Here is a 16,595-nt window from a genome sequence, read left to right on the forward strand (position 1 = left end):
TCAAGTGACCAGCAGGGGGGAATTGTCCACGGACGTGGTGAGCATTCTTCCACCTCCTCCAAGCGGTAGGCCTAGGCCCCACTTCCCCCACCGGGGTCTTTTACAGCAGCTGCCCCCTTCCTGGCCAGTTGCCCTTGCCTGCATCTAAGCAGGAGCCAGGACCACTGGGACCAGAGCCCCGACTCAGACCCCGGGTCACTCCAGCCTCCTGGCTTGGCCCCACTCTCAGACTGACAAGAGCCCAGGATGGAGGGGTGGGGGGTGGGCAGCAGCTCAGCTTCGTGAAGTCCAGGCGTACTAAGCTGCCGGGACGTTTCTTCATAGTTCATGTTTCTAATTAAAAAGAATTAGTCAGTGGAGTGACACGTCTGTGGGGAGTGCCAAGTGACACTGAAGCCCTGCTTTATTAATAACAAAGGGGGACAGATTCCCACACTGCCGGAGCCTGGCGTGGCACCACATTCTCTGTGCACGGTGGTTCAGAAGCCAAGCGGTTTCCCAAATTAACTAATTCTTCCTTGTACTTTTCTCCTGGCTCCCCTTTCTCCTCCCCTCCCACCTGCTTTTGGCCCCTCAAAAAAAAAAAAAAAAAGGCAGCATCCTGTGTGAGCAGAGAGGCAGCAAGTCCATGACCCATGACGGGGAGGGACCACAAAGCCTGAGGCAGAACTGGGCCCAGACGCAGGAGGCTCTCACCCCAGGACGCTCCCACCTCCCCCCAGCCCCACCCTGGGCACTCAGGAGCTGGGCTCTGGCCTCCCCTCAGCTCCCTCACCATCACCACCTCCTCCTCCACCGCTCGGGGAGGAAAGCACAGCACTGTCCTCTGAGGTTTCGGGAGCACAGGGGCCAGCCTGGAAGGAACAGGAACACATTCCCCCCTGCTGTCCAGGCCACCACCCAGGCCTGGGACATGGCTGGGGGAGGGGCAGGTGCAATCCAGGCCTGGCCATAGAGACAGCTGTCGGCACAGCCCCGTTCCACTGGAGACCTCTGAGCTCGACAGCCTACCATCAACACCCTCAGTGCCACTGGTGACTCCCACCTGGTCACCCGCCATCAACCAAGCCACCAAATGCCATCAAAACCAACTCTGACGCTGATGTGAATGCTCTCAGTGCCGTGGACACACTTTTGACATCGAGGACTATTGCTGCCACCATCCCTGCCATTAGTACCACCGTCACAGCAGTACCACCGTCCTCGCCTCCTCAAAACGCATCATTCTCACCATCACTGTGGAACCATTATCACCACCATGAATTATGTCTCTGAGTCACTATAACCCTCTTCCTCCTCCTCCTCCTCCTCCTCCCCCTCCTCCCCCTCCTCCCCCTCCTCCTCCTCTTCTTCTGCTTCTTCTTCTTTCCCACCATCCTCTGTGTGAACACCGATCTTTTCCATCACCCGGGTCATTATCATAGCCTCTTGATTCATCTCCTATCCTGATCAAGTGCTCTGGATACTCGCCCATCATGACTGGATTTGTCATCTGTACAACTTTACCCACATGATCAGGACAATTATTCTCCATCCACTCAGTCTACCCTAAGCTCATACCTGTCCAACTAGCCAGCCTCTGCCCAGCCCCTGTCCCCTCACCAGCCACCCGTTGAGGCCAAGGATGGCTAGGACACATGCCTGAACTCTGGTTTCCACTGGGCCCGCCATGGCCCCCAAAGTGAGCTCAGGTCTCTAGGCCAAAAAGAGAACCTGCTTTCTGGGCTGAGTCTGGAGCTACTGCAGATGAGCAGTGTCTGGCTGAGCAGGGCCAGCTGTGTGTGAGTCCAGGAGCCTGACCACGGAGTACTGGCCATCGTAAGAACTGCTGCAGGAAGGAGCAGAGGCGGGAAGATGGGGGTGCTGGGGTAGAGGTGCCTTGGCCAGATCGATTCTTCACTGAACTTGAGGGAGCCCTGCAGTGGCACTCACACTCTCTCCAGCTCATCAGTGACTCAGCTACACATCACCACCCCAGGACACTGTCATCCAGGGACCTGGCGCCCCACCAACATGGCCTCAGATGGAGCTGAGGAAGCTCAGCACAGCAGGGACAGCAGCCAGTCCCCCGTGGGGGCTCAGGGAGCTCAGCACAGCACAGCAGCCAGTCCCCCGTGGGAACACAGCACAGCAGGGAAAGGCACCTCTCACCTGTGGGAGAGAGGCAGGGCATAGCTCAGGGTCTCTCGGGGTTCTGAACAAAACCCAAAGGAGAGTCTCCAGCTCCCACAGGGCCATTTTAAGATCAGGATTGGGGGCCAGGGGTGACCAGGACCAAGCTTGGCATGTGAGCGGGGCCAGGGCTCAGTGTGTGAGCAGGGTCAGCAGAGTAAGGGCTCAGTGTGTGAGCAGGGTAAGGTTGAGAGTGTGAGAAGGGTCAGGACTCAGTGTGTGAGCAGGGTCAGGTCTCAGTGTGTGAGCAGGGTCAGAGCTCAGTGTGAGCAGGGTCAGGGCTCAGTGTGAGCAGGGTCAGGGCTGAGTGTGTGAGCAGGGTCAGGGCTCAGTGTGTGAGCAGGGTCAGAGCTCAGTGTGAGCAGGGTCAGGGCTCAGTGTGTGAATAGGATCAGGACTCAGTGTGTGAGCAGGGTCAGGACTCAGTGTGTGAGCGTGGTCAGGGCTCAGTGTGTGAGCGTGGTCAGGGCTCAGTGTGTGAGCAGGGTCAGGGCTCAGTGTGTGAGCAGGGTCAGGGCTCAGTGTGTGAGCAGGGTCAGGACTCTGTGTGTGAGCAGGGTCAGGGCTGAGTGTGTGAGCAGGGTCAGGGCTCAGTGTGTGAGCAGGGTCAGAGCTCAGTGTGAGCAGGGTCAGGGCTCAGTGTGTGAATAGGATCAGGACTCAGTGTGTGAGCAGGGTCAGGACTCAGTGTGTGAGCGTGGTCAGGGCTCAGTGTGTGAGCGTGGTCAGGGCTCAGTGTGTGAGCAGGGTCAGGGCTCAGTGTGTGAGCAGGGTCAGGACTCAGAGTGTGAGCAGGGTCAGGACTCAGTGTGTGAGCAGGGTCAGGGCTCAGTGTGTGAGCAGGATCAGGGCTCAGTGTGTGAGCAGGGTCAGAGCTGAGTGTGTGAGTAGGGTCAGGACTCAGTGTGTGAGCGTGGTCAGGGCTCAGTGTGTGAGCAGGGTCAGGGCTCAGTGTGTGAGCAGGGTCAGGACTCAGAGTGTTAGCAGGGTCAGAGTTCAGTGTGTGAGCAGGGTCAGGGCTCAGTGTGTGAGCAGGGTCAGGACTCAGTGTGTGAGCAGGATCAGGACTCAGTGTGAGCAGGGTCAGGGCTCAGTGTGTGAATAGGATCAGGACTCAGTGTGTGAGCAGGGTCAGGACTCTGTGTGAACATGGTCAGAGCTCAGTGTGTGAGCAGGGTCAGGGCTCAGTGTGTGAGCGTGGTCAGGGCTCAGTGTGTGAGCAGGGTCAGGACTCAGAGTGTTAGCAGGGTCAGAGTTCAGTGTGTGAGCAGGGTCAGGTCTCAGTGTGTGAGCAGGGTCAGGGCTGAGTGTGTGAGCAGGGTCAGGGCTCAGTGTGTGAGCAGGGTCAGAGCTCAGTGTGAGCAGGGTCAGGGCTCAGTGTGTGAATAGGATCAGGACTCAGTGTGTGAGCAGGGTCAGGACTCTGTGTGAACATGGTCAGAGCTCAGTGTGTGAGCAGGGTCAGGGCTGAGTGTGTGAGCAGGGTCAGGGCTCAGTGTGTGAGCAGGGTCAGGGCTCAGTGTGTGAGCAGGGTCAGGACTCAGAGTGTTAGCAGGGTCAGAGTTCAGTGTGTGAGCAGGGTCAGGGCTCAGTGTGTGAATAGGATCAGGACTCAGTGTGTGAGCGTGGTCAGGGCTCAGTGTGTGAGCGTGGTCAGGGCTCAGTGTGTGAGCAGGGTCAGGGCTCAGTGTGTGAGCAGGGTCAGGAATCAGTGTGTGAGCAGGGTCAGGGCTCAGTGTGTGAGCAGGATCAGGGCTCAGTGTGTGAGCAGGGTCAGGGCTCAGTGTGTGAGCAGGATCAGGACTCAGTGTGAGCAGGGTCAGGACTCAGTGTGTGAACAGGATCAGGGCTCAGTGTGTGAGCAGGGTCAGGACTCTGTGTGAACATGGTCAGAGCTCAGTGTGTGAGCAGGGTCAGAGCTCAGTGTGTGAGCAGGGTCAGGACTCAGTGTGTGAGCAGGGTCAGGGCTCAGTGTGTGAGCAGGGTCAGGGCTCAGTGTGTGAGCATGGTCAGAGCTGAGTGTGTGAGCAGGATCAGGACTCAGTGTGTGAGCAGGGTCAGGGCTCAGTGTGTGAGCAGGGTCAGAGCTGAGTGTGTGAGCAGGGTCAGGACTCAGTGTGTGAGCAGGGTCAGGGCTCAGTGTGTGAGTGTGGTCAGGACTCAGTGTGTGAGCGTGGTCAGGGCTCAGTGTGTGAACGTGGTCAGGAATCAGTGTGTGAGCAGGGTCAGGGCTCAGTGTGTGAGCAGGGTCAGGACTCAGTGTGTGAGCAGGATCAGGGCTCAGTGTGTGAGCAGGGTCAGGACTCAGTGTGTGAGTGTGGTCAGGACTCAGTGTGTGAGCGTGGTCAGAGCTCAGTGTGTGAGCAGGGTCAGGGCTCAGTGTGTGAGTGTGGTCAGGAATCAGTGTGTGAGCAGAGTCAGGGTTCAGTGTGTGAGCAGGATCAGGGCTCAGTGTGTGAGCAGGATCAGGGCTAGTGTGTGAGCAGGGTAAGCAGAGTAAGGACTCAGTGTGTGAGCAGGGTCAGGACTCAGTGTGTGAGTGTGGTCAGAAATCAGTGTGTGAGTGTGATCAGGGCTCAGTGTGTGTGCAGGATCAGAGCTCAGTGTGTGAGCAGGATCAGGGCTCAGTGTGTGAGCAGGATGAGGGGTCAGTGTGTGAGCAGGATCAGGGCTCAGTCTGTGAGGGGGTCAGTGCTGTGTGTGAGCAGCGTCATGGCTCAGTGTATGAACAGAGTCAGGACTCATTGTGTGAGCAGAGCCAGCAGAGTAAGGGCTCAGTGTGTGATCAGGGTGAGGGCTCAGTGTGTGAGCAGGGTCAGGGCTCAACGTGTGAGCAGGTTCAGGACTCAGTGTGTGAGCAGGGCCAGGGCTCAGTGTGTGAGCAGGGCCAGGGCTTGGCTTGCCCAGGACCTGTGTGTCTGCATCTCATCTCATCTAAGCGTGGTTGTGCTGGTCTGGTCCTGCAGCTATGTTGCTGCAGCCTGGAGTTGCACAGCTCCTTGGCCTTACTGTTGGCCTGTACCTGTCCTGACCCCACAGTCACTGCTAGACCTTAGCAGTCCCTGAGGAGTTAGGCCGAGGGCAGCTGCTGCCCACAGGACAGGAAGCACCTTGATAGGTGAGGAGGAAGGGTGCCACTGCTCCCCTCCATGTGTGCAGCCAACGACACTGCCCTGATCCCCAAAGGGAAATCTGCCCTGGGGACATCAGGGAGGTGGCAGCGTGTGACCCCAGCTTGGAGGACATGCACCAAGCCCAGATGCCGGGAGCCAGTGCACCGCTTCCTTTGCCTCCAGTGGGCCTCTGCCAACTCCCCCCTCTCCCCATCAGAGAGACTTGCATCCAGGGCGCCCACCCCCGACCCCCAGCGCAGCCCTGCCTGGCAATGAGAACCACTTCTTTTCCCCTGGGCGGGCAGGGGGCCTTGTAGCACTGGCTCTGTCACTGATAGGGAGGGGCCACTCACATCCCAGGAGGGACAGAAAGTGAAGAACAATGAAAGAGGAAGGACATGATGAGAAAGTGAGGTGTGAGGGAGGGCAGAGAGGAAATGAATGAATAATGCATGAGGGAGGGGAGGCGTGAGTGAGGAGGACTCCAGCCCAGCTCTGGCCCCCACCCCTCTCTCCTGTCCTTCTCTCCCTCCCTCCACTCCGGGCCTCTCTCTTTCCCCCGCCCTCTCTTGCCCCCGCCCTGGGTTCCCTGCTCCTCTCCTCAGGTGCTGTGGAGCTGACGTAGGCAGCTGCTCCCAGCCCCAGCTGACTCACCTCCCAGGTATCCAGGCCTCCTCTGCAGCGGAAAGAGGCTTTTGTGTCTGGAAACCTTGGCGTCAGCCTCTCATCCGTATGGAGCCCAGGACACTGTGCTGCCGGGTGGGTGTGTACCCGAGCGCTTCCCCGGAATCACAGCTCGGCTGCCTCCTCCACCACCTCCGAGAGCCCCAGGAGGGGCTGCAGGGAGGGAGAGAAGGTGAGCCCAGGGCCACAGCCATTCTTCTGGGCCCCGGAGGCAGGTCTGCTGCGGCAGTCTCTGCTTGGCACAGCAGAGACTGGAATAAGATCTCTCTAGACTCAGCTGCCACCCGGCCCTCAGTGTCCCCTTCCCCCAGGGTACTGGAGAGTCCATCAGCAGGCAGCACTGTCACCCCATCCGTCCCCACAGGACCAAGGCCTGCCCAGTCTCGGGCTCCTCCGCTGGCTACAAGTCACCCTTTCAGCTTTGCTCCTGCACTGTTGGGCTGGCTCCTGTTAGACCCCCCAGCCCCGGGGCTCGGGGCCACGTGTGTTGGGGACACTCGGGGCCCTTGTGGGCACAGCTGTGGTTCCAGTAAGCCCCATCAGCAGCCGCGCTGGTGAGCGGTGACAGCGGCAGCTGGCGTGGCCACAGCAGTCGGGGTCCACTCACGCTCTCCAGAAGGTCTCAAGTGAGTCTGAGCATGGCTGCCTGAAGGTTCAGCAGACGTCAATGGCTGAGGGAAAGGCTTGGGCAGAAGACGGGGGCTGGACAAAGCTGGCTCTAGCTCAGCTGGAGAGAAGAGCAGGGACGGGACTGGCTGTGTAATGACAGCCCTTTCACAGAACTCACCACGCTTCGTCCCCTAATCCATTGTGCAAGGTACCCAGGGACCTAGACACCTCCCATTTGACCCCACCCTTTTAGGCTCACCTCCTCTCACCTGGGCCCCGGCTCCCACAATGTGAACCCCCCCCACACACTCAGAACGCATTCTAACCATAGCGGCTCCCCTCCTCAAAGTTTTGGCCTTCCTGGACCCCCCAGCCCTGTGCTTCCTATGGTCATAGCTCCAACTGTGGCTCTGATAGCACTGCACCCCAGGACAGCAGACCCCAGAACAGCAGACCCCAGGACAGCAGACCCCAGAACAGCAGACCTCAGGACAGCAGACCCCAGGACAGCAGACCCCAGGACAGCAGACCCCAGAACAGCAGACCCCAGGACAGCAGACCCCAGAACAGCAGACCTCAGGACAGCAGACCCCAGGACAGCAGACCCCAGGACAGCAGACCCCAGGACAGCAGACCTCAGGACAGCAGACCCCAGGACAGCAGACCCCAGGACAGCAGACCTCAGGACAGCAGACCCCAGGACAGCAGACCACCCTAGGACTGTCTTGGTTTTTCTAACCCTCCAGGGCCACACAGCACACAGCATGAGCTCAGTCCACAACAGTCACCAAGATGAAAGGGCTGGACGAGCGGAGAGGCAGTGAGCAGGGCCTCTGTTTCCCATGAAGGCCCAGGGCTGAGTCTGCCTTTCCAGCCCTCCCTATGCAGAGTCCTGGGCCAAGCAGGGGACCGTGCTGAGATAGGGCCCCTGTCCATTGTGGCTCCACTGTTGGCTGAGACCTGGGGAAGGACATCCATGTTCTTCTTCCTGCTCCTTCCAAGTCCCCACCAAGCCCAAGCCATAGACTGGTGTGCCCAGGGCCAGAGTGCGATTCCCTCAGCAGGCTCGTGGCCTAAAAGAGAACACCAGCCAGAGCCCAGACTCTGCTTCCTCTGCAAACGCAGGTCGTAGGAGGCTCGGGTGCCGGCTGCAGTCAGTCCTGTAGGAGGTGAGCAGACGCCTCAGCCCTTCTTCCCAGACCCTGTGTGTGTCAGGAGCTGCTTCAGGCCCCTTAGCAGAGCAGCTGTTAATCCCTCTGGGTGGCTGTGTGCCCACTGAGCCTCTACTCCTTCCCTGGGACACTCATAAAGTCCCTCACTGCCCACGCCAAAAGAGCCTTCTTTCTTTGTATGTGGGCCAGCCCACCAGAAAGCCAGGCTGCCAGAGCCCGTGTTTCCACCCCATCTAGACCTCCTCTAGGGTCCTACAAAATGGGAGAAGTGCTACACATGGACCCCAAAACAAGGCAGTGTGTGGTCTGGCTGGGGACTGGGCCAGGGACTCGAGGACAGATGTGCCACTCCCTGAGCACGCGTCCAGGGAGCCAGAGCCCTTGCGGGATGCAGTGCCTTTCAGCCCTGCTCCATGAATGTTGAGGATAGGAATGGGGGAACCATGAAGACGAGAGACACCAAGCCCCCAGGAGGGCAGAGCCCTGAAACCAGCAGACAGGACCAGAGAACCTGGTCAGAGAGGGCAGGAGGAGCCCCTGGGGAATGTGTCCCCACACATGGTGACCTTGGGGTACAAGATTGACAGGAAGGCCCTCAGGGCCACTGAAGCTCTCCTGGGAGCACTTTGTCACAAAACCCCAAGACATGAGGACATCAGGCCTGAAAGACAACCCCAGAAACGTCCAGGGTGGTTGAGAGGAAGGGGACAGCTGAGCAGGACCACGCCAGGATCCTGTGTGGGCATGTGGCTGGTGCCTGGCTCTTGTGTCACTAACAAACCCTCCCTGCTGACTTTGGAGGGGTGTGGAGGAGCACCCTGTGACCTGGGTGGCGGGGCCCTGGGCGGTGACATGCTGTCACAGCCTCTCTGGGCCCATCGGTGGGTGCTGTGAGCCCAGCACAGCTTGTGCCCCGAGAGCAGGTGGAACAAGAAAGCCCATGGGCCAGGAGTTTGGCCTAGTGGTAGAGTGCTTGCCTAGCATGCACGAAGACCCAGGTTCAATTCCTCGGTACCACATACATAGAAAAAGCCGGAAGTGGTGCTGAGACTCAAGTGGTAGAGCTCTAGCCTTGAGAAAGTCCAAGGACAGTGCTCAGGCCCTGAGCTCAAGCCCAGGACTGGCCAAAAAAAAAAGCTCATGGGTTGGGGAAGAGCCCACCAGCTTGCCTGAGCTTCTCCTCCCGTATCCACGGCTGCTGCTGCCTTCAGCACCCGGCTTTTCCTCCCCTGCTCCCATCACCATCTCTAAGTGGGAATGCCTAGCAGAGGAGTGAGGGAGTCGAGGGGCGAGGAAGATTCTGGTTCTAAGGATGAGAAAGACATGGCCTCCGCAGTCCCCAAGAAGAAAAGAGACCTCATGTGGGCAGCCCCAGGGAGAAACAGTGAGGGCAGCTCTGTCAGAGGACTGACGGATGAGGTGATGAAGGACGCATGATGGAGGGATGGACAGGTAGGTAGATGCATGAGTGGATGAACAGAGATGGAGGGATGGAGGGATGGATGCCTCAAGGAATGGAGAGACGGAAGACCGGATAGCTATGTGGGTAAATAGGAAAGGAGAGGGGTGTTCGCAGTTGGGGAGACGATCAGATGATGGATGGGTGGGTAGATGGTTGGATAGACAGGTGGCAGATGGATGGATGGATGTGCTAGTGAATGAATGAGTGGCATGTGAGGGTGGGAGCACTGGCTGGGCTCGCTCAGCAGGTGACAGCTCTGAGGTAGACAGCTGCCAGTGTCCTCCCCTCTGTGATGAGTTAAGATGGAGCCAGTGCAGGCGATGCCACAGAACCCAAAACATGAGAAATTCGGCTCCGCGTGTAATGGCTTGAATATGAAGCTTGCGTGTGGAAGGCTCTGTCCCCAGTTGGCAGATGCAGTCACCGCGAGACGACTGGATTGTGAGTGCTCAGACTGAACATGGATTTAGGGGCTGAATTCTGGCACATTGGGAAGGAAGCAGGTGGCCGTGTCTTTCTCTCCTTCCTCGCCAGTGTAGACCAGCAGCCTACACTGCCTTTCCGCCATGAGGCTCAGACTTACCCTGGCCTGGAAACAATGCAGCCAGTGGACCTCAGTGGCCTCAAGCCTCTGAAACGATCACCCAAATCTCCCCTCCTGTCAGTTGCTCATATGAAGTGTCTTGTCACGGTAAGGACAGGCTGACTCATTCACAGACCCATCACCGCTGGCCAGCCAGGTCCTTGAACCTCTGTCCTCACGGTTAAGACCTATCTTCCGCCAAGCCTGGACCCCTGAGCTCATGGCAAACACGCAAGTGGTCGGGGCCCCCCTCCTCATCTGCCTCGCTCTGCTCTTGGGTGCTGGCTTTGGGGCCTGGTTCCCAGGGTCTTCTCATAGCAGGTGCCTAACAGATGCAAGGAAGGGCACGGGGGCACCGCTGCCCGAGTGTGCAGCCATCCACAGGCTTGGTCTGCAGGGCTTCCCGGAGCCTGGGCTCACCCCGCCCGCTGTGTCCACCCTGGGCCCAGGACTCCAGGGCTGTCTGGGTTCCCTTCCTGATTTTTCCAGGCATGTCCATCCCATGGACTGGCATCAGAATTTGCATGCCTAGCCCACAGTATGTACCCAGTGAACCTTTGCTGATGGAACAAGTTAGAGACCCCAGTCCTGCCAGCTTCCCCCAAACTACCTCGCGTGCGGCAGCTGGGCTGGCCAGCGGGAGGACAGGCAGACATTCCCCACCTCCCTCCCTCTGTGCGTCAAGTGATTTCTCAAGCCACGGTCCCAGTTCCCACGGAGTGACACAGCCATGAGCCGACTTCCCTGGTAGGGCTCCCGAGACTGCTGCAGCTCCTCCTCCTCTGAGGACAGGAAGGCTTTGTCCTCACCTCAGGGGCACCGGAGCCCACTCACCACCCACCCCACAGGCTAGGCTTCAAATGGCCTTGGGTAAGCAGGGAGCTGCACAGCCACCCCCCTCCCACTTCCCCAGCGGGCACCTGTCCTAGGAAGCACAGACCCACCCGACCCGGGTGGCCTCCTCGGCACTCCCTGCCCCCCCCCGAGTTTCTAGTCTGGGTTGGGGGTACGTGGGGGCAGCCTAGCAGGCCGGCAAGATGAGGACACAGGATTAGATACTAGATGTGGGTGACAGCCACATTTGTCCTTAGCAGAGCTTTTAAAAACTCAGTGGCTTTTTGATCCCACTAGCTAATGAGGAAGCAAGCCCGACAGCTCACCGCACCACTTAATGTCAGCAAATGAAATCCAATCAATAAGCAACCTGGAAGCCCGGCCTTGAGCGAGGCGGCTGAGGTGCTGGCTCCCCACAAGAGGTGGTGCTGGCGGGATGTGAACTGGTGGCTGAGCGGCTTCGGGGGAGGCGAAGGGCAGGGCCTGGACTTGGGTGGCACAGCGTGTGGAGGCAGGCCAGGGTGGGCCTGTGAGGACCGGCGCCAGGCACTGTGGGATCCTCTGCCCAGGGCTATGTACTGGGGACAAGCCCAGGACAGGCAGAGGCTGGGGCAGGGGTCTCTTGGCAGCGCAGGGCGGGGGAGCAGGCCTGGGACCACTGAGAACATCAACGGAAAGGATTTATTCCAGTTAGTTCAGGTTCCAGTCCACATTCAGCTGGCTTCCCTGCTTTCAGGCTGTGGCCAGGCAAACACACCCCAGTGGAAGGGCCTGGTGGAGGTAAGCCGCTCATCCATGGCATCCAAGAAGCAGAGGGAAGAGGAAGGGCCTGGAATAAGGTACTCCCCTCGGCATGTCAGCTGACCATCTCCTCCAACCCCCTGTTCATTCAGCCCCCACGCCTCCTCAAAGGCCAGTCTCCTGAAACAGTGTTGTCAAGGGCAAGAGAATGCACACACACGCATGCGCACAGGTGAGTGCATGGCAACACCCCGACTCCCATCCCAGAGAAGCGGGGTAGGGAACTGAGCCTCCGGCACACAGAGCCTCAATGGCACAGTGAAAGGCGCACCTGGGTGCCAGAGTCACCCAGAGGGCAGGCTATCCTTCCACGGGCACTGTAAATAAGGAAGCTGAGGCCTGTTCCCTTTAGCTGATTCCAGAGCCAGACTCAGGGCTAAAGCAAGCCACTCTGACCCTGGGCATGGCACCCCTCTGGGCCTGCTTCCCCAGCGGCCAAGCAGTTGGTGACCCTGGCCTGCTTTGGCCGTCCCCACACAGGCTTCAGGGAGCATTCGCCCTGCTTCTGACCAAGCTGGTAGGGGGACGAGTCAGTGGGCTCTCCCAGAGGCGGCCCAGCCAAGCTGGTGGGCCTCCAAGGCCTGAGTCCTGACCCTGCCTACCCACCCCCACCCCACCTGCTAACCTGCTAACCCTCCACCCAGCAATCCATCCACCGGCCAGGGACCGGGGCAGCTGCCTGGGAGTGGAGCTTCTCTGAAAACACAGGCACCCACTCCTCCACTTGGCAACTACTGGTGGGAACCATTCATGCTTGGCCCCTCCTCCAACCAGATGCTGGCCTTCCCCCCTCTGCCCAGCCTGCAGGGGGCCAGGGAGCCCAGACGAGGGCGAGAGCCTGTCCAGTACGTGCTAGGCACCCTGCCAGGTGCCCCGGGCCTGGGATCCCAAAGAGCAGTCTTAGAAAGTCAAGGGAGCTGCGCCTGTAAGCCCTGACTCCCTCAGGTTCCAGCAGAGCCCTGCGCCCTGACGCGATGGGCAGGGCAGGCCTATAGGAGGGAGGGCAGGGGCTTCCCTGACCTTTCCATGCAGACCCTCGGGAAGCAGGGGTCAGGGCAGCCAGCCAGACCTCGGAAGCAGCCTGCAGGGTCCTGAGAGGTGGGGCAGTCCTGAGGGACAGGAAGCCAGCACAGGCAAAGCCCTGTGGATGGAAGGAGGCAGGGAAACTGCAGAAAGTGCCAGCCGGGGTGGGTGCCACGGGGGTCCCACAAAGGAGCCCAGCCAGCAAACAGGTACAGAGCAGGAAGGAGGCACGGGGCCCCAGGAGGCGGAGGCAGGGTTGTGAGCTGGACTACACAGCCAACACCCTGTTGGCGTAAAAAGGGGGGTCAGAGCTGACACTGCCCTGGAGAGCTCAGGGGCTCCCTGGAGCTGCGTGAGCCATGGGAAAAGGGGAGGTGAGTGAGTGGAGGCGTCCAGCACAGAGAAGAACCCCGAGCTCCTAAGACACAGGACAAGCACCTCCGGAGGCTGCAGGGCGTTCTGGGAGGCGGTCCAGACACGGCCGGGACGCTGAGAACTCACCCAGCGCTGGGCCGGGCTCGGGGAGAGCAGGGGCCCGGGCCGCTGTGGAGCACACACGAGGTCACTCTGCACACCTCCAGGCAGCCCCGTGGAGAGGAGGGCTGAAGAACAAGGTTCCGCAGGGCCTCTCACCCAGTCCCTCAAGGCTCCTGGTGTGGCACAAGGGAGTGCCAAGGTCAGAAACTACCAGTGCAGCTCGGACAGGAGCAAGGCTGAGGTCAGCAGGGGCTGGTCTAGGGCAGTCAGACGGTCAGGCACTTACCAGGAGGGCCAATCAAGAGCTCTGCCAGCTCCTCCCCAACCTGAGGGACCCATCCGCCCCGGCCAAAGGGTGATTCCTGACCTCTGACCTCCCACAGCGCCTCAGTCTACTGCAAGGGACCTTCTCTTTAGTGGTTTGGAATGGGCACAAAGCAGACACAGAAGTAGCGTGACAGCCACATGCCATGAGCCGGGGGACCAGAGAATCAAGAATTAACACAGGACATTTGAAAAAACGCCACATTTGTAATAATCTGCACGCATGCTCTTTGTGAAAAACGCATAGCCCTGCAACGCAGGGCTGTGCTGGCAGTGTACCTGCCGTGCTTGGACCAGGGTCCCCTGGCTCTCTCCCCTGCTCCCAGGCTCCCCAGGTGAGGGGCAGGCAAGCACGGGAATGCAAAGCGCTGACTCAGCTGCCACATGGGGAAAGCCACGGAAAATGCCTGCTTCACAGAGGAGTCCACCACGGTGGCAAGGGCCACCCGAAGCACCAGGCAGCCACCGGGCCACGAACATGACAACTGCCCATCCGCAGGGGGCAGGAAACACGGCAAAAGCTACACTGGCTAGAACGCCTGGGGGTGCACTCCTAGGAACTCTCATCCGTACCCCACAACCACACACGCTAGCCATCCCAGAGCCACGGCAGCCTCAACTGTCACCCGCTGCGGACGAGCAGGGCGAGGGGGAGCGGGCTGTGGTGACCTGACCCCCGGGGCGGCCCTGTCGGGCCTCCACTTTGACCACAGCCCTGAGGGCGAGGTGCTGTCTCCTCAGCTGCCGCTGCCGCCCAAACACCGAGTGCAGCGCCCGCAGCTGTTCTGCCTCCTGCTTGGTGAAGCACGGCTGCCTCTCCGCAAAGTACACGACTGCCTCAAAAGCCGCTGCCGCCTGCTCCCAGGCCCCCTCATCCTGGGCTGGCTCGGCACACCCTGGGGCCTCCCCCGGAGCCTCCCTCCCGGTGCCCCGTGCCCTGGACCCTCGGTCCTGAAGCCTGCCACCCGGGCAGGATGGGCCCGCTTTCACCAGCTCCAGGATGTGGGCGAAGGCCCTGGCATTCTGGCATTCTGCCGCAGCCCCCGCCTCCTCCGAGCCTGTGGCCAGTGTGACCGCAGGCCACAGCTTCCTCCAGGCCCGCCTGAAGACCTGGCTGGGCACGGCGTCCCAGGCGCAGGCCAGGCTGAAGACGGCGTCGTGCACACTGCAGCGGACGTGGCAGCCGTGCAGGCTGACGGGAGGGCTCACAAAGTGCCGCAGGAAGTCCCTCCGAATGCCCTGCTCCATGGGCTGCAGTAGGGAGGCCACGCTGGCTGGCAGGAAGATGGTGAAGACGTTTTCTGATACCAGCTCCGACGCCGGCGGGTGGGCTCGGGAGCTGTCCAGCAGAAGGAGGGCCTTGCTGCCTTCAGGAAGACCGACTGTCCGGAAGTGCTCTCTCACAGAAGGCACGAAGACGTGATGGAACCAGTTAGAGAAAATCTCCTTGTCCACCCAGGCACAGGCCGGGGCCCTGTGGGCGACAGGCAGGTGCTGGATGCCTCTGAAGGCTCTGGGGCCACCACCCTTCCCAATGGCCAGGGGCTTGATTCTGTGGGAACCAGTGGCATTGGCACATAACAGGACAGTCAGCCTGTCCTTGCCCTGCTTAAGGCTGGGCACTGTCCCGCCATCTGGGCTAGGACCAGGCAAGCATCGCCAGAACAGGCCTGTCTCGTCGGCATTGTAAACCTGCTCTGGAGACAGCCTGTGCTCTGCAGCCAAACTCCGGAAGAAGCCACAGAACTGCTCGGCCGCTTGGTGGTCAGTCACCTGCTTCTCGCTGGACGCATCCAACTTTTTGATGCCGTGCCTGGCCTTAAAGCGCCAAAGCCACCCCCCGGAGAACACGCAGGGCTCGGCGGGCTGCATCTGCTCATACAAGTCCCTGGCCTTCTGGATGAGCATGGGGCCAGACACGGGCACCCCCTCGGCGCGCTTCACCAGAAACCACTCGTACAGCACCCGGTCCAGGTGCTCCAGCTTGGGCGTGTGCAGCGTGCGCCGCTGCTCCAGCGCCTGGTTGGAGTCGGAGCTGGCGAAGAACCGGAGCAGCTGGGCCTTGTGGGCCTTGATGTCGTACAGGGTGGACATGCCCACGTTGTACTCCTGCGTCAGCGCCTTCCTGCTCTCGCCGCGCTCCAGACGCGTGCAGATGTCCATCTTCTCCCTCAGCGTCAACACCACCCTCTTGCGCTTCTCCCCCCGGCCCTTCACGGCAGCCTGCTTGGAGGCCATGGGGAGGGTGACCGGGCAGAGCCGCTGCCTCTGTCGGGGTCCTCTCGATCCTCACACTCTGCTGACCCCAGCTCCAGCCCAGCCCCTCCACCTCTGGCAGACTCTGTTTCAGTGCCCCCTTGGTGTCCAGGGTCCAGTGTGCCTCAGCAGTGCAGTCGCTGCCTGTCCTCTGGCCTGGTGGCCGGTGCTGGCCTGCCCTGGTCTGCTTGGTAGAGCTGGGCCCCCACTCGGCCTCCTCCGTGGTGGTGGCAGAGCTCCCCTCAAATGCTGCCCACGTCTTGAGCAGATGAGGGGCCCACAATGATGTCTCGCCCACTGCACTCGGGAACTGGAAAGCAGAGAAAACAGTAAGGACAGCACACAGGACACGGCTTAGACTCACCAGAGGCTGGGCCTGCCGCTCCTCCCGCCCTTCTATACCAGCCCCTGCGGGCCAGAGGCTGCGGGCCGGAGGCAGTGCCACCACAGTCCTGGGGAAAAGGCACACAGGAGCTCTCCAGCTCCCTCTCCAACCCCACTCCCTCTGGAAACTCTGCCCGGCAGGGGAAGGCTAGGTGATCCGTGCAGCATACAAATGCAGCCGGGTCGGGGAGGCAGACACGCGTGCCAACGAGGCAGGAGTGTCCGAGCTCACACCAGGCTCTCGGGCGCGGTCAGAGTCCATTCTGGAGCCCCAGGGTGGCGGCCCCGTGACCCTGTGGGCAGCGCCCAGGCTCCGGGAGGGGGTTCAGGAGGGAGCTGCAGAGGTGGGTTCCCCGCAGAGGGTGCGTGGGGCGAGCCCTGCTGCCCTCCCCGCAGAGGTGAGCTTTTCCTCCGTGGGGAGGGGAGGACTTGGGGCCCCAGCGGGCTGGCGGGCCGGGCGCACCGGGACCCCGACCCGGGGCCGGGGCTGGCGGGGAGGCGGGGCCCGCCGCTCCCGGGACCGGCGCGCGGGGGTGCGGGCGAGCGGGGCCGGGCGCCCGGGCCGCGGCCGGGCACGCAACGCCCGCACGCACCGCCCGCGCCCGGACCGCGCCCGCTCACCCGAGGCCCGGAGCCGCCGCCGCCGGCCGGAAGTGCCGGGCCAGCCGCTCCGCTCCGCAGCGCCGCCCCGGCCGCTTCCG

The 16,595-nt window shown here is 60.9% G+C and overlaps 1 protein-coding gene across 2 annotated transcripts; it reads right to left on the bottom strand.

The window, feature by feature from the left end:
* Positions 1-13,510: 13,510 nt before the first annotated feature.
* Positions 13,511-16,541, bottom strand: Jrk (Jrk helix-turn-helix protein). Of its 2 annotated transcripts, none has more exons than XM_090339485.1 (2): positions 16,516-16,541; positions 13,511-15,820 (listed from the first exon to the last, which is right to left on the bottom strand). In XM_090339485.1, the coding sequence occupies exon 2, from the start codon at positions 15,490-15,492 to the stop codon at positions 13,870-13,872; it is 1,623 nt and encodes a 540-aa protein (XP_090195611.1). In that variant the 5' UTR covers positions 15,493-15,820; positions 16,516-16,541; the 3' UTR covers positions 13,511-13,869. The 2 variants fall into 2 exon arrangements, with proteins under 2 accessions (XP_090195611.1, XP_090195612.1); XM_090339486.1 differs by lacking the exon at positions 16,516-16,541 and adding an exon at positions 16,129-16,411.
* Positions 16,542-16,595: the final 54 nt, after the last annotated feature.

This window comes from Megascapheus bottae, chromosome 9, assembly GCF_031878675.1.
Source record: "Megascapheus bottae isolate mThoBot1 chromosome 9, mThoBot2.hap1, whole genome shotgun sequence".
Taxonomy (NCBI): Eukaryota; Metazoa; Chordata; class Mammalia; order Rodentia; family Geomyidae; genus Megascapheus; species Megascapheus bottae.